This window comes from Kogia breviceps, chromosome 4 (assembly GCF_026419965.1).
Source record: "Kogia breviceps isolate mKogBre1 chromosome 4, mKogBre1 haplotype 1, whole genome shotgun sequence".
NCBI lineage: Eukaryota > Metazoa > Chordata > Mammalia > Artiodactyla > Physeteridae > Kogia > Kogia breviceps.
In genome coordinates, this window is record NC_081313.1 from 144796907 (window position 1) to 144821816 (window position 24910).

General features: G+C 42.7%; 1 protein-coding gene across 4 annotated transcripts in view; it reads right to left on the reverse strand.

Moving 5' to 3' along the window:
- Positions 1-14414, reverse strand: part of ADRB2 (adrenoceptor beta 2) — a 98867-nt gene extending 84453 nt beyond the window's left edge. For all 4 annotated transcript variants that reach the window (XM_067032110.1, XM_067032109.1, XM_059061988.2 and 1 more), the window contains exon 1: positions 12989-14414. In XM_067032110.1, coding sequence (XP_066888211.1) covers positions 12989-14177 — 1189 coding nt within the window. In that variant the 5' untranslated portion in view covers positions 14178-14414. The remainder of the gene's footprint in view (positions 1-12988) is intronic.
- Between the last annotated feature and the right edge of the window lie 10496 nt (positions 14415-24910).

The window sequence follows — 24910 nt, forward strand, 5'->3', positions numbered from 1 at the left end:
TAGGTCAAAAATCTGTCTCCCAGATGTGTTCATGCATTGGGTCCAGATCTGCCCTTTGGTTTACAAAGACTAAATCTGCTTCCTCCCTACTCAGCAAGACTCTGGATATTTGAACACAACATTTATTTTTTATATCAGCATTCCCCAAAGTGTGCTGAGCAGAGTAGTAAGTTTTCACAGTGTTAATAGGTGTCCTCTATAAAACAAACATATCAAAACAAACAGACAAAAGCCCATAAATAGCGTTCTGTGGGCATGCTAGGTTAAATCAGGTCAACCAGATATGTTTCCTGCAAGGCTGCTCAGGATGTTTACTACGCTGATGCAGAGTATGGATTCCAAAGTGGAAATACTGGGCATGCAGTGTTTCCCAGACTTTCAACCTCTCAGATTTTTAAATCTCAAAACCCTTTATTTTTCCCCCCAGTATACCTTTTACTATTTTCCATATATACGTTTAGAAACTCTGTTAGGAAAATGCTTCCCTGCACAAGTCTAGGTTCTTACTCTTTTCTCCAAGCTAAAAAGCCAGGCTCCTTCAACTATTCATTTTCAGACAAAGTATTGGGTTTCCTCACAGTCTTCCCTCTGGTTCTCTAATAGGGTTGTCAGTTTAAAATACAGGAAGCCCAGTTAAATTTGAATTTCAGATTAAACAATGAATAATTTTTTTGGTATGAGCATGTTCTATGAAAAATTTGGGACATACTTATATGAAAAAGAATTCGTTGCTTATCTGCAACTGGATGTCCTGTATTTTTATCTGCTGAATCTGGCAAACTTAGAAGGGCCCCAAATGCCCTTCATCCCTTGAAAAATGTGGCCCTTAGAGCTGGGCACATTATTTCAGATGTGGACCAAGATAGAGATAATTGATAACTTTGTGAGCCACCATAAACTCCGATTTTCCCAGAGGCATTTTTAAAGGGATGATAGAAATATTTTTTATAGATGATTAGAGGCCAGTCTGAGACTGGCAGATACCAGATATCTTTCTGGATCTACTGGCAAAATGCAGAAGCCGATTTCCCATCCTTCACTCCTGTTCATAAGTATACTTAAGTTTCTCTGGTGTGAGTATTGGGGAACTCGATCCAAATACCATTTATAATTCCCTTTTCATTGTCTGTCTTCTCCATTAGACCGTAAGAAACTAAAACAACAGTGACCAACCATGTCTACCTCAGTCATGGCTGTATCCCTGGTAGTTAGCACAGGTTCTGGCATATAGAAGTGTTCAAACATCTTTTGAATGAATGGATGAGCAAATTAGTCACACATTGCTTAGAAAGCTAAGTAAACCAGATAAGCTTACATTCTGAGGAGAAGAGATGGCCAACAGGAGCTTTCCTTGTGGTTGGGTTTGTCATTCCCAACAAGCTTTCCCAGATCCATTAAATACAGTTCACCTGTTCTGAAGGCAGCTCTGTTGGAGGATGTGTGTGTAAAACAAGAACACCTAATTGCTCTGACTAAAATAATTTCAACCCAACACAAGCCATTTTCAAGAAATTGAAATACTTCCTGAAGCCTGCAATTTTTATCGAGGTGTGGAACTTGGCCCTTAAAAGAAGGCTGGGCTGTGGCCCAATGTGTGTGGGATTTGGGGCAACAAATCCCACTGGGTCTTCTCACAGGAACATCCTGATCCAAGAGGAATTGGGCAGAGTGAACAAGGACAGCCTCAGTGGAGCCCTAAGTTGCCAGCAGGGCATGTATGGGAAGCCGGACATGTGAATGATTCCATAGCTCTGACTTGGTGAAAGTGCATCTGGTGACTGGCATGAGGAACCCAGAAGGCTTGGAGCTTCTGCTCTAAAGCCATAGTTGATAGAGCTGGGCCCTGCCTACTCCGAGCTTGAGCTCACACAAGCTCAGGGCTTGTCAGTATCAAAAGCATCCTGGGGACTGTCCCTGGAGCTGGAAATCACTTATCTGCTGCTTGGCAGCTGTGGCTTCTGCGCTGGGGAGTGTTAACCCTAAAATTTTAAGTTAAAATGCAGCAGAAAGTAGGAAAATACAGTGAGAAGAGCCCTGGGTCCTAGGAGGGTAGCAGAGTGTGAAAAAACTTCTTTTATTTTCTTCATACTTCATATGAGTATGAAGACCTAAGTTTAAGTCCCAGCCCTGCCATGTTTTAGTGCCATGCCCTTAAGCAGGTTTTGAACCTCAATCTTTTTATCTGTGAAATTCGAACAACCATGTTGACCTCAGAGTTGTGAGGATTAGAGAAGATGGCGTATAAAAAAGCCCTTTGTAAACTGCTAAGTGCTGGATCCATGTGAGGGATTGCTACAACAGTAGCCCCATGAGCATGGTGCTGTGGCCTTCAGTCCTTGATGCATCTGGTACTTTGCTGCTGTGAAAGCATAAAAGAACCACCCAGCTGAAAGAAAAGAAGGATGTTCCTACACAGCCTGAAGCAAAATAAAAAGAGCTTCAAATTACATTATATAATTCCTTTTAATTATGGAGGAAAACATTTTGCAAGCACGTATTTGAAAACATAAAATCTCAGTGGGTAGGAGGTGTCTTTAGAATATATTTTAAAAAAATCACTTGGGAACATCCTTAAGACCCTAAGATGTAAGGCTCTAGGTGAGCCTTTAATTCTGCATGAATGTTTCTTTTGATCTCCCTGGAGCCTGTCACTGCCTCTGGTCAAGGCCTTTGCTGCCTTTGCTGGTAAACCGGAGCAAAATGTACACAAGTATAGTTCTAGTTCATTGGAGGGAAAATAATGCAGGGTATTGTGGTTGATAATTACTTGCTACTTCCTCTGCTGTGAGATGGTACACCACTGGAGGAAAATTTGTATGTGTAAATATGTATGTACATGTGTTTTCTGTGCCAGGGCAGTAAGGGACACCTCGTCAGACATCTTGCCTTGAAAAGGCTTTCTTGCCCGGCTTTCTCTTTTTCTTCCTCCAGTGTCACGTTTCACACAGTGGTTAGTTATGGAGCACATTGCTTCGAGTCCCATTGCGATCCCCATCAGGACCCACAGACCTCTGATTGTGGATCCTTATGTTAATATCTTGGTATAGCTGACTCTGAGCAAAGATTACTTCAGGCCTGGAGCTGGGCAGAGGCTCTGCTTATACAATTCTGGGGGGGCACAAGGCAATCTTTATGCAACCCGACCTGCCCACCCTCCCCTCCTTGCCTGGGCCAAGAATAGTGAATGATCCTGTTCTGGAAGAAACCCCACCTTGTCACTGAGTGCTCTGAGCCAAGAGAAGGTGGAGCAGAGTGGGAGGCACAGGCATGAGGCCAAGCCACAAAGCCCAAAGCTCCAAAGTCAGAGGGTTCAGATCTGATACACCATTTGCCTTGTCCCTGCACCATAGACTGGCTTCGTTAGGCCTGATGATACCTAGCAAGGAAGGTGTTTCCCTGCCTCCCAATGCCCACTGGATTTATATGTACCATGAATATAAACACATAAGAGTATGTTCACAGAGGCAGAGTTTGCAAGTGAATACTTATATGTAAGTATGCATTTTAGGAAAACATACACAAGTGTACATAGGAACACATATGTGTGCACTTACCTATGTGAGAATGCTTTTGTATGGACAAGCATATCTTCAGAGACAGTCTTTCAAAATATACATCTGATCTCTGCTGTAAACATATCAATGGCTTTTAAATGCTTTTAAGATAAAGAGCCAAAACCGAATGCAGCTTATAAGGCCCTTTATGTGTGGCCGGCCCTGCTATGCTCCCTCTCTCTGCACACCTTCTCTACACTGATCTTTGCTTAATCCTTCTTATGCTTGACGTTTCCTTTCACCACAGGACCTTTAAACATGCTTTTCTCCCTGAATGGTATGTTCTTCCCTTCTCTCCTTTTCTAAAAATTACCTAGTCATCCTTCAGCTCTCAGTTGAAACCTTACTTCTATGGGGGAACCTTTACAAACCTCTCAGAATTAGTCAGATTCCGTCAAAACACTGTGAATCTCTTCATAGAAATTGCCACAGTTAAAAATCTGCCTTCATTAAAGAAAAAAACTTATCCCTCCCATTACACAAACTCAATAAGGGCAAAGATAAACTGTTTTTGTTCACTCACTGATCTTCAGCATGTAACAATTCCTGCCACTTAATAAGAACTCAACAGACATGTATTGAATCAGGGGTGTATACATTTACCTAGGAAGAAGGGCCAGCATAGGAACCTGTGTGCCTGTGTGTACTTAGGTAGCGGTGGGACCATGATTATGTGACATGGCATATTTTCTAATTTGGAGCACACGAAAGTGTGCTTAGGAATACCCATGTGTATTTATCTAAGGGAGAATGTTCAGGTTGAGTACACCTGTGTCCTGTATGTGTGAACATATTCATATGGGAGTATATACAAAAGAACATAGATGTGTCCATACATCTAAGTGAAAATGTATGTGTATATACTTGTGTTGATATAGGTGTAGGCATCAATGTAAAAGTCTGTGTGTGTTACGTGTGTTTATTTGGGTATGTGCATCTATGGAGGTGTATGTATATGTATGAATCATCCTCTTCTCTGCAGCTGGGTGGGTCCTCCTTCAGATTTCTAAGTAGGAGGGTTTATGTAAATTAGGCAAATTGATTCAGATAGACTTCAGTATGATTTGACTTAATCATAGCAGAGTGTCCAGGAGGAAGGAGCACTGGCCTAAGAGTCCATCCCTGCAGCAAAATCCTTTTTTCTTCCTGTGCTGCTATTTCTTAGTCTACATGCAGAGAGTTCAGGACAATGAGACAATGATGCTGTTGTGGAGGTACAACTGTGTAGATGCCATGTTGTCACAAAACACATTTTAAATCAAGTGCCTAATTGCTCAATGCACTTTACTATCACCTTTGTCTTTCATAATAACTTTTTATCATTTATAAATTATATTCATCTACATTGTTTTATTTGATAACACAGGGAAATTAGGATTCTGTTTATTTGACAGAATGGTTATTTTTGTGAATGTGTGCAGCTGTACAGGATCAATTTTTACAAGCCTACATTTTGTGCTCTTGAGCAGGAAGAGTGGGCAGGGGAAGACAGTGAGATTCCTAGGTCCCCAAATTGCCATCCTAGGAGCACCTGCATCACAGTCCTCCGGGGAAATAGTGACAAAATGCAGATTGCTGGCTCCCAACCACAGTCCTGTTAGAATCTCAGGGAAGGGGGTCAGGAATGTGTATTTTCTCAGCGCAGATCATTTTTGGCCTCTGTAACGTTTGGGACCCACTGCAATAACAACATAATGTCAAAAGACTCGCTACCTAAACCAACACCACAATTTTATAGAAAGAAATTTCTAAGGCTGCCCACCTCAGGCCCTCAAGATTGACCCTTGGTTCTCTTAGGTTGAGGAGGCTAGGTGAGCATCTGGATTTATAGAAAGACACTGTGGGAACTGAAACAAGAAAGGAAGTCTGACAGGCTTATTGTTGCAATACATATTGTGAGAACTGTGAATCTCTCTCAAACAAAACAATAAAAACCCAGCAGATAGTCAAGGTTGACTGTAGTATTTAGAGACATCTAGTAGAATTTTTATAAAGAGAAACACTAGGTAGTAGCATAGAGACAGAATTGTCTAAAAATGAAGGAATCTCCCCAACAGCAGTTGTGGCTTCTGGGCACAAGGCCTGAGGCTGCAACGCCAATATGGTGCGATAGAAAAGAAAGAAAGCAGGGATTACCTAGGACTCCAGTTCTGCCTTGTCATGGGTGTTGCGTTATGATTTCAAAAACTGTTTTCTCTTCCTGGAGAAATGAATACATGCAGAAGAAACTCCAGTCTTTCCCTCATAGCACTAGAAAAATAATAATAAAACAAGCCACAAGAGATGTTCATCTCCAGGTCCTTGTGTTACCTTGCCACTGACGTTGCCTCTTGGAATCTGGGGTTTCTTAGTACACTAAGGGCATATGCACTCTCTCAGTCCCCCTCCTAACCTGGTATTCTCTACTGTGGAGACTCAGATGCAGACACAGACCTGGGCAGAGAAATGGAAAGAGCACCCCATTTCCAGCTGTCAGGAGCTTCCTGACCCTAAAGCAGTGACTTGACTCAACACAAACCCATGTGTTGTTAGCAGACACCTCCCTCTGCCTCCTTCCGGGCCCTGGCGGGGGAAGATCACTCAAACTGTGCCTGAATAATGTGAAAGAGTGTGCTCCCAACTCTCAGCACAGTCTGGTTTCCTAGCTGATACTTAGCCGCCGCCTACCTAGAGGGCATAGGCTTGCCCCTTAGTTCCAAGGCTCAGAAATCCATCAGACCTCTCCGAAAAGAGTCCCTGGAGAATAAAATAAAATGCCCCCATTGAAAATCTCCTCTCATCATTGCCTCCCTCCTTCTTTCTTACCTGATCCCCAACAGGAGGAAATATTGCCTATCTTAATGGTAAAGCACACGGGCTGTGGCTCAGAATACATGGGTTTTACTGCAGTATGGTCTGTAATCTTCAGCAACTTAGTTGATCCCTTCGAGACTCAGTTTCTTGATTTATAAGATAGGGACAAACATAATAGTACCTATTTTGTAGGGTTGCTGTGAGTACTAAATGAGATCATGCATGAGAATTGCCAAGTACAAGGCCTGGTTCATGGTAAGTACACTGTGTTTATTAGCCATCATGATCACAACAGGTGCTCTATGGAATGGAAACCTGCTGTTGCACTTTTCAAATGGTAGGTATTGGTCACTATAAAACTTGGTTAGACTTATTTTAACACAAGTCAACAGGCTGGGTCAGAGGCACTTAACAATGCAGAAAGAACCCTGCCCTGGAAGTTTGGTGGTTAGTTTCTCATGCTCTGAAGCAGATCAGAGCCCGTGAAAGGAGCTTTCAAAGAGACAAGTACAGCATAGAAACATCTTTTTCAACCACCAGTAACAATAGAGGGAGCATTCTGTTTAGTTTACAATATTTATCTCTGTAACCTTGTTCCTCAAAATGTGGTCCTTGGAAAAATCCATGGGAACATGCTAAAATGCAGATTCTTAGGCCCCAGCTCAGATTTCCCAATCAGATGCTCTGGAAATGATGATTCTTTTGTACTCCTAACGTCTAAAAACTGCTAAATACTCTTTGCCAGGCTAGTAGCAATTACGATATCTGGATCATATTATATATAAAACATATTCAAGGAGGCATTTGTTAAAGTGTTGTCAGTGGGTACAAAATTGTATGAATAATAATCATGCATGAATAATCTAATTCTGTTTTTATTTAAAAATATATTTCTACCCATAGCCATGCTTAGGACAAAGGCTGAAAGCCTATACATCACATTTAACAATGGCTGTCTCTAGGTGGTAATGTTATCTGTGATTTATCTCATTTTGTGCTTTCGTATATTTTAAAATGTTTTACAATGAGTTCTATTACCTTATGAACAAGGTAAAAACGTGCTTTTAAAATAAGAGCCATCCAGCCAAATGTGCAGCACTGAAGACTTCCTGAAATCTTACAGAGTTTTGGAGAAAGAAGGAAATGCAGGACTTTCGTAAACCAAACCATCTCTGCTCAGAGATGATTAAACAGGTCTTGAGAAGGGAGGTGACCTGCCTGAGGTTGCCCAGTGATTAGGGGTAGGCTATACAGTTCCCAAGTCTTCAGAACCTTAGGCCAGAGGGCTTTGAAGTGCTCCCTGTGCTGGCCAGGGACCTGCCTCCCTTCCTTCCCATCCTGTGAGGGTGATGGAAAGATCACAGGAAGTGCAATGATTCTGAGTGTGGAGAAGGATGTAATAGACTTTGCAGAGAGGACTTTGCAGCTCTCATTATTTTCTCTCTGGGAGTTAGTAGGTCATTTGCAAAAGGCATGGGAAGAGCAGCTGATGAAAAGGTCTAATAGTTTGGAAAACTGTTTAACCTTATTGCTCTATTTCTGGATTTCCCCCCAGGGCCAAGGACTGTTGAGATCCTGATTTCCCCCAGAGGTTTCCTGGTTAGGAATGCAGTGAAACCTCTGAAATCCAGAGGAATTGGGGAGAAGGCCAGCTGGAATTAGGGAATGGTCTGAATACTTAAGAACATTTAGGTCTGTTGTTTTCAAGGACATAGAATCACAGATTTGGAAGGAGGTTAGTCCAGACCCTGCTCAGTGTAGGAACCCCTTGTGCTTCATCCCACACAGAGCTTTATTTGGACTTCTCTTGAATGCTCCAATGACAGGAGACTCACTACTCTGATAGAGAACCTGTTTCACTCTCAGAAAATTTTTCCTTCCCTTGAGCTGGAATCTATCTTCCTGTAATGTTCTACTTGCCTTCTGGTATTCATCTGAAACATATGCTCCTTTTCCCCAGATGGTCCTTAAATATTGAAGGCAGTTATCATTGCCAAATAGTCCTTCACAGCATTCTATTCTGCAAGCTGACCACTCCCAATACCTTCAACCATTATTTATAAGACAAGTGTCGTCGACTCTAATTAGAAACAAACTTCTGTCTCTAATTAGCCTCTTAATTAACAGCTATATAAATTCAGAGCTAAGCAGAGCTTAGGGACCACCTGCACTAGCCTCATTATTCTACAGATGAGCAAACTGAGGTCCACTGAGAAAACAGGAAAACTACCTTACCCAACTAGAGAGAGAGAGAGAGACAGAGAGAGAGGAGAGGCAGAGTTGAGACCTGAAATCTAGTTGCATGAATCCCAGTCCAGGCCTCTTTCACCTCACCCGGCCTCGTATTATTCGTGGATGCAAGAATTTCTCAAGTTCTTGAAAGTGGCTGGGAAGTTCTCTTAGGTATTTCAAAAATTTCTCCTTAAAATTATATTTGCACTGTCTGTGAAGTAGGTATTAGCATAGGGCTGAATTTAGTGGAGGTTATACTGTCAATGGAAAGCATCCTTCAAAGTGTATTCACTCTCATTGCTCTCTGCTGTCAGAAGTTCATCTCCATTGCCCTAGAATGCTAGCTCAAAACGGCCAGCACATGTATAGGGCCACCTAGGCCTGCCAAATTTTCCATAAGGTCCGGATACCTGCTCAATGTAGGAGACCTTCCCAACTCTGGAACCAGAAAATGAATTTGCCAGGACGTGAAGCAGGCTGTGTTTCTGCTTTACCCTGTGCTTGTTTTAAAGTTTCATATCCTCTTTTCAGTCTGGCCTGATTCTCTGATGAAAAGACAAAGCAAAGACTCAGAGAAGCAAACTCTAGGCACTTCAGTGATTGGTTTCCTGTCCCAGTCCACAGCAAACTCTGCAGTCACATGCTTCCAGGGGAACATTCCTCCCTGCCCCAATCCACAGCAGTCTCCCTCTTCTCTCAACAAGGTATTGCATTTCCAGTTCTTACACTTGTTCTGGCATGGATTATAAATTGCCTCATGCTGCTCCCTGGTTTCCATGTGTGCAGGAATCACTGCACCTGGGTTCCAGTCCTAACTCTGCAACTAGCTGGCTGTGTGGCTTTGGAAAGTGACAACCTTTCTGAAACTCAGTTCCCTCATTTGTTAGATGAGGACAGTTTTGCTACCTACCTCATGAGACTGTCAAGGTCACATAATGCCTAAAAGGTGCCTAGCACAGTCCCTAACAATTAGTAAGATTTTAGAAAAGATAGATCTGTGTAGTATTATTGATATTATGCTCCAGAATTCAGAGACAGAAACCTGTATTTTTCTCCTGCTGCACGCAGTAGTTGTAAATACCCCAGTTGATCCTGGTCTGGTCTTCTTTTGGCAGTAGGTACATCAGAAACATTCTAAGCATTGTGTAATGACAGTTCCTATTTCCCAGCTCCCTTTTCCCCAGATTCCCTCTCCCAATAATGATCTCAGTGGGGAGGCCCACCCTGTCCTGCCACTTTGCACACCTGTCAGCTTGCATCTCAGGATAAGGTTCTCATTTGACAGACTCCGAGAACTTGCTGTCCAGGCAAAGACAACTCTATGTTGATGAATCCAACACAAACCTTATGTAAACAACCTGTCAGCAAACAGAGGGACAGGGAGACACTGACAAATGCCTGCCCCCAAAAGAAACAAAGCAGAACAAAAGGAGAGAGAAAGCAAGGAGTTGAGATAGGCCTAAAATGCTCTTGCTTGTCAAAACCCTTAAAACTGATCAGTGTTCTTATATTTAAAGTATTCCCAAATGAACATGAATTAGGCTAAACTCCCTTTTAGCTGAGAGTCTATAAAGTAACATTCATAGCAGAGTTCTAAACTGAAATTACATTAAAATGCATCTCTAACCAAAAGAGTATATATACAACATTGTTTATTAATATTTATTGTCCATGGGACTTAACAAATGATGACAGAAAAGTTTCCAACTTTTTTTTCTTTTAAATAAGACTATGGGAAATTTCTACCTGGAGTGGCTTGAAATCCCTTCAGTTATAAAGAGTTAAGGAATCTCCCAATTTCCCTAAATGCTGAGGATATCCTAGTGAACTCTTGCCCAGAAAAAGGAATAATTCTTTCTTTTGTCCCTATCGCAGATTATTTGTTTATTGCCTGCGTTTTGTATTAAGCACCTGAAAGAACTAAAGATATCTGCTGAAATGAATTTGTTAATGTGACAACCCCAGGGAAAAGCTTCCGCAATTGAGGATGAGGGAAGAATTCAATGACAGTGTGGTAGAGAGCATACACCAATTCCTGGTATGACAGCCGGGTTCCCTGGCTTTAGCCCCATCTCTGACATCCTTGGCTTCTTACTTTGGGCAGGTCATCCCCCCCTCACAGGCTTTTGGTCTCTTTGGATGTCAAATGCTTTCTATGCTTTCTCTTGCAGGTCAGCAATCCCATGAGGCTATGAGGAGTGTGAAGATTAGCTGGAGAAGCTGCCTGCATCTCTGAGTGCAGGGCCCAGAGCAGGAGAAGAATGTGATAATAGGTATGAAAGCCCTTGGAGAAAAAGTAAAGTGCTAAAGGGCACATGCTCTCCAAAGCTCGATGGCACATTCTAGAAACACGGGCAGCTAACTTTCTCTTGAGAGCTCAGGACTCACCCAGAAACACCCCATCACTGAGCTGACAGGAAGCAGAGGAGACTAGTGCTTTTCTGGTTGGGGACCATGGCTGGGACACAGGGAAGAAAGAAGTGGAGTCAGCTTCATGAGTGAAACGGCAATGAACCCTGCAGGCTGATCCTCTCCAGGCTGCCGTTGCCAAGGAGGATGATCCACTCGGTCAAACCTGGGCCAAGCTGTAGCTCAGACACACAGGCAAAAATAGAAAGGAGTTGGGAGAAGAAATGTGTTTACTTTTGTGATTTTTCCCTTACGTGCCTCTTAACACTATTATAATCTCTCCACAAACAGGCAGTAACTGCTCACAGTCCTTGCCTTCATTGATAAACCCTCCAAAACAATTCATGTCTCACAGTCAGTATGTGGGCAGCTGGAGAATAAGCTTGGAAGGCAGTGTGATGGAGTAGAAAGAGCACTGGCCCGGGGTCTGTCACTAACTGGGTGAACCGTGAGAAATTCCTCTCTGACGCTCTGCACAATGAAGTGGTTATGTTAGGCAGAATCTAAAAATCTGTTTAGATTTTTGAAGTTTATAATTGTGGTGCTCAGCCAGGGGTAATTTCATTTCTCAAGGGAAGGGTACTTGGCAATGACTGGAGACATTTTTGGTTGTCACAACTCAGGGGATGCACTGGCATCTCGTGGGTAGAGACCAGGGATGCTGCTGAACATCTGACAATGTATAGGACAGCCCTTCACAATGGAGAATTATCTGGTTAAAAATGTTAATAGTGCGAGGTTGAGAAATTTTGATTTGTACTGAAGTGAGTAGAGTCACAGGGAGAGGGGAAAAGAGGGACAGCAGTTCAAAGGAGGAGGGGTCAAACCCTGTTTCTAGGTCATGAGGTATTCACCATGTAAGTGTTTCCCAACTTTTCTCCTTATATCCCACTACCTTTTCATTTCCCTTGGAATTACAGGGCTATGTTTGAGTAGCTTTTTCACAAGAACTTTCTTATCCATAAAATGCCAAGCCCTGATGCAGTACAAAGATCTCTACTGTAAGACACGGCAAAGATAAAAATATAAGCAGCTACAAAACAAGTAGAACTGGAAGGTGGGTGGTGGGGGCACATGAAGGGACACAACAGATGCCCTTAACTCCGTTTCCATGAGTCAGTGTTTCTGATATTACAACACAAGAATAATACCCATAGGAAGAGCAAGATGAGCTGTGCTCAGGGCGGGCAGAACTGATGTGGGGGCACCAGCATCAGGAGAGATACAGGTTTACAACAGCAGATTCAAAAGCAAATGAACGGGTTAAGCAATCAGTGCGTGTCACTCCACATTAAGTCACTGGGAAGTTATTGCAAATAGTTACCTGTGGTTTTCAGTGGGGGAGGCAGACACACTCCAGTCAAGGGGTTTTGGAGAAACAGGTGCAATGAAGTCATGGTCAAACAATTTATTTACTGTAAACTTTAGACTTTGCTCAGGAAAACAACCAAAGCTGCCCCTCAAATCCCTGCCTACAACACCCCGTTTGAGCAAATAAGAGGGGCGGGGAGAGTCCATGTTCACAGCAAAAAGTCCGAGAGACTCGAGATTGTCCAGTCCATGGGTGCAGGAAGGAAGGTCTCCTTCAGATACAAATTACCAGCAGCAATATATTACCCCTAATACTTGATCAATGAGGTAGATATGCGGGAAACGTCATTAAAACATAGCAGCCCCAGGTCCTCTGAGACTGAAGCCCTTCAGACATAAACTTACAAGTTCCATGCAAAGAGGAACTGAACTGTACAAGAATCACTCAAATAATGTTTTCTCTTTTTTACAACTTAAAAAAATAAAAAGGCAGAAGGATATCCTTCCTCCTGCACATCTCTATACAAGTTTATTCTAAATTTATTACACTCAAGTTAAATAGTCTGTTTAGTGTTTTGTTGGGCGGGGGGAGAAGGGGTCTTAAAAAGTAGAAAAAGCACATTACAGCAGTGAGTCATTTGTACTACAGTTCCTCCCTTGCAAATCAGTGCTATCATTGGGCACAGTACCTTGCCGGTTCACAAAGTCTTCCGTGCCTGGGGCATCCTCACACAGCAGTTCACTGTCTTTCTCCTCCCCCAGGTGATATCCACTCTGTTCCCCTGAGTAGTCAGTTCTGCCATTGCTGTTGCTGGAGTAGCCATTCCCGGAGGCCTTCAAGGAAGACTTGCGCCGGCACAGGAGCTCCTGGAAGGCAATCCTGAAATCTGGGCTCCGGCAGTAGATAAGGGGATTGAAAGCAGAGTTGACATAGCCCACCCAGTTTAGAAGGATGTAAACTTCCTTAGGGATGAGGTTATCCTGGATCACGTGCACAATGTTGACAATGAAGAAGGGCAGCCAGCACAGGGTGAAAGTGCCCATGATAATGCCTAAAGTCTTGAGGGCTTTGTGTTCCTTCAAGCAGAACTTGGAGGCCCTGCGTTGTCCGGGCCCGCTCCGCCCATCCTGCTCCACTTGGCTGATGTTCTGGGCATGGAAGCGGCCCTCAGATTTGTCGATCTTCTGGAGCTGCCTTTTGGCTACCTGGAAGACCTTGGAGTAGACGAAGACCATGACCACCAGGGGCAAGTAGAAGGACACAATGGAGGAGGCAATGGCATAGGCTTGGTTCGTGAAGAAGTCACAGCAGGTCTCCTTGGCATAGCAGTTGATGGCTTCCTGGTGGGTGGCCCGGTACCAGTGCATCTGAATGGGCAAGAAGGAGGTAAGGCCAGACACGACCCACACCATCAAAACGACCACCCGGGCCTTATTCTTGGTCAGCAGGCATTGATACTTGAAGGGTGATGTGATGGCAAGGTAGCGATCCACGGCAATCACGCACAGGGTCTCAATGCTGGCTGTGACGCACAACACATCAATGGAAGTCCAAAACTCACACCAGAAGTTGCCAAAAGTCCACATTTTCATGAGGATGTGGCTGGCCCCAAAGGGCACCACCGCCAGGCCCATGACCAGGTCAGCACAGGCCAGGGAGGTGATGAAGTAGTTGGTGACCGTCTGCAGACGCTCGAACTTGGCGATGGCTGTGATGACCAGCACGTTTCCAAACACGATGGCCAGGACGATAAGCGACATGACGATGCCCAGGCCCACCACCCACGCCTCGTCCCGTTCCTGTGTGACGTCTTGGTCCGGTGCGTGGCTTCCGTTGGGCGCCAGCAGAAAGACGCTGCGGTTCCCGTGCTGCCCCATGGCGCGCAAGCTGGTAGGTGAGCGCACTAGCGGCCAGCGCACCAGCCGCCCCTCAGCGAGCGGACCTCCGGCAGGGCGCTGCGGGCCGCAAGCGGGCACCTGGAAGCCTCATTCAGCGGCCGTGGGGTGGGTGTGTTGGGGGCGCGTGGTGTACTCAGCTCCGGGGGTGCTCTGGGCTCGCGGTGCCCCTTAGCCCCAGCCTGCGCGCTGGAGAAGCCGCCTCGGAATGCGCGCTGCCGGTTATGGGCACAGGGCTTTAGGGGATGCCCTCCCCGTGACGTGCTGGAACTTTTGACCAATAGCGTGTGCGGGAAGCCCCGAAGGGGCGAGGCCCTCAGCCCCTTCCCTCCCCTCTCCTGCCCCCTCCTGGGGGTGCTCCGGGCGGGGCGGGGCCCCGGCGAGCCGGCCACCACTCCCTCCCGGCTCCTTTGGCTGGCCCCGAGGGCTGAAGCTGGGGCTGACGTGCTTAACAGCCAACCCAGGAGGTGCTGGTTCTTCCGTGGCTGCTACCTGTCTGCGCGGGGCGCCTGTACGGCCTGAGATCTCAGAGCAGAGGGCAGTAGGCGGGCCCTCCCTCCCGTTCGGAGATAGATGAGAGCGCCCACCGAGACACGCACCGGACAGGCACAGTATACCCCAACAGACATGCACAGACTTATACGGAACCAGAGCCACAGACACTCATACACCCATCCAGCGCACCGAGAAGTGCGCGCGCAGGCACAGAAGCCGACCGGTACAAAGTCACCCTTGGCCAACAGAGACACGGCCGGGGGCAAACCAGGAGCACCCAGAAGCAGAAAGACATGGGCACACACACAAAAAGAAGTAAATAAACAACGTGCAGACACCCACTTGGAGGCAAGCAGTGCTCCACAGCTAAGGACTTCCCATCCAGGTACTCCAGACTCCTCAGCCCTGCATCCCGGACATCCACCCCCTCTTCCCCAATACGGGGACACGCGGCATATTCCCTTTCAAACATTTGGCAAGACCACAGTAGGTGACTTCGACAGCTGCCGATTTCCTCAGCACGCTTGCTGTCAAGTACTTTTGGTGCCCTCCTTGGGAATTTGCAGGCATTGAGACATAATTTTACACTTGGATTTCATTCGGAGCTGGGGTATACACGTATGTGCATGGGGACGGAAAGAAAAAGTTGTATGCTTTAATTTTTAATTCTAGGGAGTGTGACATCACTCCATTATCTGTTAAAATGAAAATGCGTTGAAAATGAGATTATTTTCCTTTCAAGTTCAACTTCCTCAGTAATCCCTTTGCAACAAGAAAAATCATCTGTGGGGTAGTTTGTTGATCTGTTGGGCTGAGCCATGTGAAATTGTCACTGTTCTGTCGTGTCTGACTTTAAAAAAAAATCGCAGTTTCATATGGCTCAGATTATTAAGAACGTGTTAACATTAAGAATGTTTTGAAACCACAGAAAGCAAAAGATAATTGCTCTTAAAAAAAAGAGTCAGACCAAACCTTCAAACTAGGGTCTTTGGCATGAAATACTATCCTTCGCATCTGGCATATGACTTTACTGTTAAAAAAATATATATTTTTCAGGATTTGATTTCACATGTATCAGTTGTGCTTTTGAAAAATGGAAAGTATTTCATACAGTGTAACCAAACATATTTTCTAGATTACATAATAACTATGGCTAACATTTATGGAACATTCTGCTATCTGCTTTTCATGCATTATTCCATTTAATCCTTCCCACAGTCCCATGGTGTATGTTGTTGGGTGAGGGGAGGGTGTAACTATTTTTAGCTTAATTCACGAATGGGTCTCAAAGAAGAAAATGGTTTGCCCTGGCATAGGGCACAGTGTGCCCTGGCACACTGCCTGGCACAGGGCCAGGCAGTGCCAGAAGCAGGAGTTGAACCCAGTTCTGTTTGACTCTAAAATCCATCTTTTAATCCTTTCAATGTACTGTATCATCACATGCAGAAAGGAATGGAGGATGGGGAAGAAGGATCACAGCTAGAATTGGAATATCAGGTTCCAAATCCCCATCTTAGAACTTTCTAGGTCACATTCCTTAGACAAATTAGAAATGTGGACTCTAATTTCCTCCATGTCTAAATGGGGAATAAAGTCACTTCTGTTGATCTGAGTGAGAATCCAATGATATAATGACAAACATAACAGTGTTTTGCACGTATAAATGCCACACAAATATAGGTTATAAATAAAATTCATATAAATTACTTAGTAGTCTAGAATATGTTGTTAGTGTTCTCTAAGAGAACACTAAGATACTTTAGAACCAAAGTAACTTGGGCATTTACACTAGAAGTATAACTCAGAAACAAAATTTAACCTACATGCCCTTTTTAACTTCCTTCACTAGCAGAAATTGTTTTTGCATGACAGATGCCTTAAAAAACAAGTATTTCCCATAAAAGCCATGTGTATTAATTAAAAATCTATTATGTTCACATAGTTTTCAAAATATACCCATCCCATATTTGTGTTTTCCAAAATTGTCTCTTGTGTGATGTATTTTAGGAAGAGGCAGTGTGCATTGTGCAATATTTCTTTAAATATATATCTACCCCAAACTGTGGAACTGAGCCATTTAAAGCCTCCTTCCTCTTTGTGAAGCTATGGAATAAATAAGCATATTGTTTAAACTTCTCATAACAAAAAAAGAACAAAGAAAGCCCTTTTAGGACAAACACTAATTGATCATTTAGATATACACATAAGTCACTTAAAATTTTAACTTTGATTATTTTGGTAAGCACCTTTTAAAAAACCCACAAACACTAAATCTAGAAGGGAGGACTGCTTATGTCAACAAAGTTCCAGACCTTTGTCTCATCAGCCTTGCCAAACGGACAATAACTCTCCCTCAATCTCTTCCCCTTTCTTTTTCCTGCATCACCACGGCTGATAGGAATTTCAAAATGTCTTCATGCCAAGAGTCTTTTTCCTGACCTCCCTTTTAGAATTATAGGATTAAAGAGAGTTAGAATGGGAGAGAGTTTAGTAGATCATTTACTTTATTCCCCCCAGTCCTCCAGTTTGCAAATGAGGAAAGTGTCCAGTCAAAGGTGGCAGGGAAGGGCTTCCTTGGTGGCGCGGTGGTTGAGAATCCGCCTGCCGATGCAGCCGACACGGGTTCGTGTCCCGGTCCGGGAAGATCCCACATGCCGCGGGGCAGCGGGGCCCGTGAGCCATGGCCGCTGAGCATGCGCGTCCGGAGCCTGTGCTCCGCAACGGGAGAGGCCACAACAGTGAGGGGTCCGTGTACCACAAAAACAAAAACACAAACAAACAAACAAAAAAAGGTGGCAGGGAAAATTGGGAGTCCAGGTCTGTTTCTGGCCTCACACGTTTTCCCTGCCCAACACTGTGGCTTCATTTCCCAGCGGAAGAATGTGACTAGCACTGCTTACTGAGCTTGTGGTCTTAGAGAGCTAATGCTTTAGTTGAACTGGAAAGTTCTTAGTAGACTAAATGCACCTTTATCTGATATAAGAAAAAGCAGGCTCTTTTATGGTGATTGATACTGTTTAGTTACATATTTCCTCAATCCCTTAAGACACTGATTTGTCATTTCCTGCCTGCCAAACAGGAAAAAAAAAACCTACATTTTGATTTACCAAACAAATGTTTGAATAGGAGTAAGGCTCTGTGAGCCAGGGAATGCTCTCACATGAATATCTGGACACTTTGGGAAAATCTTATCCTGGTCTTGGCTTAGACAAGATTCCTTCCATCTTTTAAAACATTTTTTTGTTGCTGTTGAGGTGTAACTGACAAATAACATTATATCGGTTTCAAGCGTACAACATAATGATTCAATATTTGTATTCATTGAGAAGTGATCACCTCAATAAGTCTAGTTATCATCTGTCACCATGGATCACAGTTAACTTTTAGGATTTATTCTCTTGGCAACTTTCAAGCATGCTCTACGATATTATTGACTACAGTCACTATGCTGTACATTACATCCCCGTGACTTATTTATTTTATAATTGGAAGTTTGTACCTCTTGACCCTCTTCACCTGTTTCGCCCTCTCCCCATCACCACTTCCCTCTGGCAAATACCATTTTGTTCTCTGTATCTCTGATTTTTGTTTTGTTTTCTTTTGTTTGTTCTTTTGTATTGTTTTTTAGATTTCACATGTAAGTGAAATCATATGGCATTTGTCTTTCTTTGTATGACTCATTTCACGTAGCATAATTCCCTTAAGGTTCATCCATGTTGTTGCCAATGGCAAGATTTCGTTCTCTTTTTTATGGTAGAGTGGTAGTCCATTTATGTGTGTGTATATATATATATATACACATATATATGTATATATATAGAGAGAGAGATAGATTTTGTCATCTCATATCATATCATTTCATATCTCCCTTATCCATTCATCTATCAGTATACACTTAGGTTGCTTTCTTATCTTGGCTATAGTAAATAATGCTGCAATGAACATGGGGGTGCATTATATCTTTTTGAATTAGTGTTTTAGTTTTCTGCAGATAGATACCCAGAAGTGGAATAGCTGGATCATACAGTAGTTCTATTTTTAATGTTTTGAGCAACTGAACCCCCATACTGTTTTCCATAGTGGTTGCACCAATTTACATTTCCTCCAACAGTGCACGAGGGGTCCCTTTTCTCCACATCCTTACCAACACTTGTTATGTCTTATCCTTTTGATAATAGCTGTTCTAACAGATGTAAGGTGATATCTCATTGTGGTTTTGATTTGCATCTCCCTGATGACTAGTGATGTTGAGCATCTTTTCATGTGTCTGTTGGCCACCTGCATGCCTTCTTTGGAAAAATATCTACTCAGATTCTCTGCTTATTTTTTTTAATTGAATTATTTGTTTACTCTTGGGTTTTATGAGTTCTTTATGTATTTTGGATAGTAACCCCTTATCAGATATATGATTTGAAAATATGTTCTCCCATTCAGTAGGTTGTCTTTTCATCATGTTGATTGTTTCCTTTGCTGTGCAGAAGCTTTTTAGTTTGATGTAGTCCCACTTGTTTGTTTTTGATTTTGTTGCCTCTGCTTTGGATTCAGATCCAAAAATTTTTTGCCAAGATGAATGTCAAGTAGCCTACCACCTATGTCTTCTTCTAGGAGGTTTATACAAAGTGGATACAGAGGGAATGTACCTCAACCTAATCAAGGCCATATATGACAAGCTCACAGCAAACATCATACTCCATGGTGAAAAGCTGAAAGTTTTTCCTCTAAGATTAGGAACAGTATTACAAGGATGTCCACTCTCCCCACTTTTATTCAACATAGTATTGGAAGTCTTTGCCAGAGCAATTAGGCAAGAAAAAGAAATAAAAGGTATCCAAATCAGAAATGAAGAAGTAAAGCTGTCACTATTTGTGGATGACATGATTTTATATAGAAAACCTTAAAGATGCCACCCCAAAACTGTTAGAATAATTGAATTCAGTAAAGTGGCAGGGTATAAAATAATATACAAAAATCGATTGTGGGACTTCCCTGGTGGTGCAATGGATAAGACTCTGGGCTCCCAATGCAGGGGGCCCAGGCTTGATCCCTGGTCCTGGAACTGGATCCCACAGTTAGATGCTGCAACTAAGAGTTTGCATGCCACAACTAAGGAGCACGCGTGCCGAAACTAAGACCCAGTGTAACCAAACAAATAAATAAATATTTTTTAAAAATCGATTGCATTTCTATATACTTAACAACAAACTATCAGAAGGAGAAATTAAGAAAACAATCCCATTCACAATTGTCAAAAAGAATAAGATACCTAGGAATAAATTTAACCAAGGAGCTGAAAGATCTGTACACTGAAAATGATGTCATTGATGAAAGAAATTCAAGAAGACAGAAAGAAATAGAATAATATTCTGTGCTCATGGAGTGGAAGAATTCACATTGTTAAAATATCCATATTACCCAAATCAATCTACAGGTTCAGTGCAATCTTTATCAAAATTGCAATGGCATTTTTCACAGAAATAGAACAAACAATGCTAAAATTTGGAACCACAAAGGCCCCAAATAGCCAAAGTAGTCTTGAGAAAGAAGAATAGATCTGGAGTCATCAAGCTCCCTGATTTCAAGCTATATTACAAAGCTATAGTAATCAAAGGAGACACGAAGACTAATGGGACAGGATAGAGGACTGAGAAATGAACCTGTACATATATGGTCAATTAATTTACAACAAAGGAGGCAAGAGTATACAGTGGGGGAAAGAACAGCTTCTTCAATGAATAGTGTTGGGAAAATTGGACAGCCACATGCAAAAGAATGAAACTGGACCACCATCGTCCACCATACACAAGAATTAACTCAAAATGGAGTAAAGACTTGAATGTTTCCTAGAAGAAAACATAGGCAGTAAGCTACTTGACATCAACCTTGAAGAGTCCTTCCATCTTTACAATCCTCTAAGCAGAGAAACATCTATAGATTTTTTTCTAAATGATGATCTCAAATGTTTGTCTTTAGTATTATCTCTGTACAGTATCATCTCATTAAGCTTACATTAAATGAGACTAAATGCATGCAAAGCTTAGCATGCTGCCTTGGAAAAGAGATAGCTATTACTGAAATCTTATTTTTGAATCAAAATGTATATATACAATACATGTCTTAATCAGATCATGTTGTGAAAAGACACTTTGAACATAAATAATGAGTAATTTATTTTTAAGTTGAACTTCTGTGAAAATGAATTTAAACAGGAATAAAACTTGGTTCCTTAGAAAGAAGAATGATTCTGAAAATGACCATCATCACTGAGGTATATAGCTGGATGGGATGTTAGTGGTTTTTGAATGAAGCATCTAACAGCCTAGTCAGCTCCTTCCACAGTGCATCCACCAAAACTCTTAGACAGCCATCTCTAATGAAAGCAAGCTCACCAGTTCCTTTCATCAGTGTATATTTCTCCAACTATCCAGATATTGAACTGAAATCCATCTTCTCATAGCTTATACCCATGGATCTTAAGTCTGCCCCCTTGAGGCCACTCAAGTCTCTTCTCTCTTCCCCAAGATTGTCCTTGAGATTTTGGTAGAATCCCTTAGAGTTCTCCTGAGCCTTCTGTTCTTCAGGTTAATATTTCTGTTCCCTTGGGTCTAGAGTCTTCTTTACCATCATGGCAGGTCTCTTACTAGTCATACTTGGGTTTGTCAATGACTAAACTTAACATCAGTACCTAGAATGATCCAAGAATAAGTCACCATACAATCAGTTTACAATTACCTTGGCAACCATAAAGTAAGCAGAGCAACCAGCAAAACTTTCAGAGCACTACCAGATGAATTTAATTTCCTGCTCTATTAGCGTTTTATGAAAGACATGCCAATAAATTCTCTGTGTCTCAGAGGGACTGAACAAAGAAAGATGGCATTAAATTAAAGCAGGAGGAACTTCAGATGGTCATATGAAGGACTCTTTGGCCTGAGGACAATTAATCTTCAAAAGGGGCTAAACTCTAGCAGCTTTCCGTGGTTGGGGTTTTGCAAGAGGATTAAACCCTACAGAAAAATATTTGAGTGGCCATTCTTCCGAATTCTCCCAAGGATGATACAAAACTATTACCCTACTAAGAACGTATAATATAATAGATGCTTTAGGGAATAGGGCTTAATTTCTCTTACTGAATCTGAGCAGAACTGCTTGGAGTCTCCTTTAGTTGTGGGAATGAACAGTGTATGATGGAAAATACAAGTCATTATCAATCTGATGCAGAGGAGAGATCATGAATTGGGGATAAGGATACCTAGGTTCTGGTCCCAGAACAGCTATAATGTTATCCATAACCTTAAAGAAGTCACCTTCTTTCTTAGAGCCTTGGTCTTTGTCCATAGTTGGCATCTAAGAGCCTTCCTATTCTAAACTGAACAAGCCTGTAGTGGGAAGGAAGCACATTGAGGGCCATTGAGGAGATGAGTTCCTGCTCTGAAGAGCTACTGAAGAGTTGGCAAGCAAAAACTGTCAATATCCCACAGAAAAACTTGGTTATGTTTGTTTGGTTTCTTTTTGGCATACTTCACCATTGTGATTCCTGCTATTCTGAGTAGCAGGTGTACTATTATTTACTGAATACTTCTTTTTGACACTCACTTCTAAAACTCAAATACATTTATTTATTTATATTTTAAAAATCAATTTTTTTGTTGTTTTTAAAATTTTATTTATTTATTTCTGGCTGCATTGAGTCTTCGTTGCTGTGCACAGGCTTTCTGTAGTTGCAGCGAGCGGGGGCTACTCTTCATTGCGGTGCATGGGCTTCTCATTGTGGTGGCTTCTCTTGTTGTGGAGCATGGGCTCTAGGTGTGTGGGCTTCAATAGTTGTAGCACACGGGCTCAGTGGTTGTGGCTCACGGGCTCTAGAGCGCAGGCTCAGTAGTCGTGGTGCAAGGGCTTAGTTGCTCCGCGGCATGTGGGATCTTCCTTGACCAGGGCTTGAATCTGTGTCTCCTGCATTGGCAGGAGGATTCTTAACCATTGCGCCACCAGGGAAACCCTCAAATACATTTATTTTTAAAGAAAATTTTGTATTACTGCCATTACCGCAGGTGGAAAACCGGTGTCATCGGCCATAAATAGGAGGTAACCATGAAAACGAAACAATGTTAATAAATTCTAGCTAGATTTTGTTGCCTGCCAAAGTTCTGAGGCTGGAGCCTACTCTCATTTTATGGAAAAGGAAGATTAGGAAGTTCCAGGGAAATATTAATGGTATTCTAGTAATAAATGGGACTTTCTCCATCTATTTTAAAAGATCGAAATAAAATTGAAAAGCGTAAAAATAACTTCAAAGTAGTATACTGTTATTCAATGTAGGGTTACTGAAGTGTTTAAAATAATCTCTTATTATATCTAAAGGTATCTCAGCCCCAGGCTCGGGCTAATGGAACACACTGCTGTGAAGGAAAGAGCATCGGCTTTGGAGCCAAATGGATCTGGGTTGCAACCCTGATAATGCCCTTAACCAGCTGAGCACTGCAGGTAATATACTTGAGACCTCTGGGCCTCAGAATGTTTGTATGTAAAATGAGGATAAAATCTCTTGGATGACTGTTAAGGAAATAGAAAGAATGTATAAAAAACTGGTTTGGAAAGGGAGGGAGTGAACCAAGAGATGAGGCAACAGAAGAAATCAGCCTAAGTTGGATTGGCTGGGGGTTGAGGAGATGAGTCAAAGGAGTGGGGGCCATTGCCCAGCAGGTGTGAGGAGAGCAGTGGCCTACGTGTCTGTAGCACAGGAAGGAGTAATGAATTCCGATGTAGCCACATCAAGTTGGAGGTTTTGGTCGGACATCAAAATGGAAGTTAAAATATCATAACGTTTAGAAGATAAACAGATTTTGGGTGATGTGTCTGTTGGTGGTTGCCATTACAGTGGAAGCATTCCCTGAATAGCAGTACTCTCAGAGGACACTCTTGATGGTTAAATGAAATAATGCATTTAAGGTACTTAACACAGTGTTTCCAAAAGAAAGTGTTTATCGTTGTCATCATCATCACTGTCATCATCATTGTCATCTTAGATGTTCTAGCACAGCTTCAATTTCACAACATTATATTTGTTTTTCTAAGGGCAGTCCTTTAAATGAATTAATAAATTTATCCAACATGGAAAAAAAAATCCTTTGTATATATCAAACTACTAACAGTGGTAACCTTTGGGGTGGATTATTGGAAGAATTCTTAGGTTGGATTTTCTAGCAGCAGCTGCTGAGATGAGGGTTTGTGAGCCAGTAATTGTTAAAGGAACGGCTCCCAAGAGAAACCCGTCAGAGAGTGGGAGAAGCAAAGCCAGTGGTGGTTTCAGACAAAAACCCAGGCATGACCTGGTCCTGTGAACGCTCTAGAGCGTCTCTGGAGCCAACTGCTTGGTTTGAAGCCCTGCTTCCTCCAGTTCTTAGCTGTCAAACCCTGAGCAAGTTACTTAATTTCCCTGTGTCTCGACTTCCTCATCTGTAAATTGGGGCTATTGATAATAATATCTCACAACCTCTTGGGGGTGTTCAGAGGAACAAATGAGTTAATATCTGTAAAATGGTTAGAACTGGACTGACACATAGTAAATGCTGAATTAATTACTGATATTAAACCTAGAGAAGCCATGGAACTGAGGAAACCTCTCACGGGGAAGAGACTGTACATGCAGCCTCTTGGGCTGAAGATCCCCTAAGTGCTAATTGCCCAGCGCTGGAGCCCAAGAAAAGGAACTGCAGTTGTGGGCCCTATAGGAAAGTACGGATGAAACAGTTGTAGGGATCAAGAAGTGTCTGCTTGAAGAAAAGAAGCAGAGCTGACAGGGAAACAGTGGGAGAAGGTAAAGCCAACTGTGGGCTGGGGAAGATGGGCAAAGGAGGAGAAATGCCTTCCAGGTGCTTGAAAGGGAGCAGGGCTGGCCTCCCTCCAAAGTGGTGCCTTTGCTGATACCACAGAGGGAAAGATCTCACTGGCTCAAGGTGAGAAGATACAGATGCCCAGCGGAGTCTAATCACTGCGGGGTGGTGAAACATGTGCTGGCCCGGAGGAGGAGAGTCCATCCTGGCCCTCACACCTGTTGTGCGACTGCCCCTCATTGGGCCTCAGTTTCCTCAACTGTAAAACGGGAAAGTTGAATCAAGTGATCCCTTCATAGTTTGTTGGTGGTTGTTAAGGGGTCTGAAAGACAACAGGCATAGGTTTTATTTATTATGTGCATATTCTATATACCAGGAGCTATGTGTAGC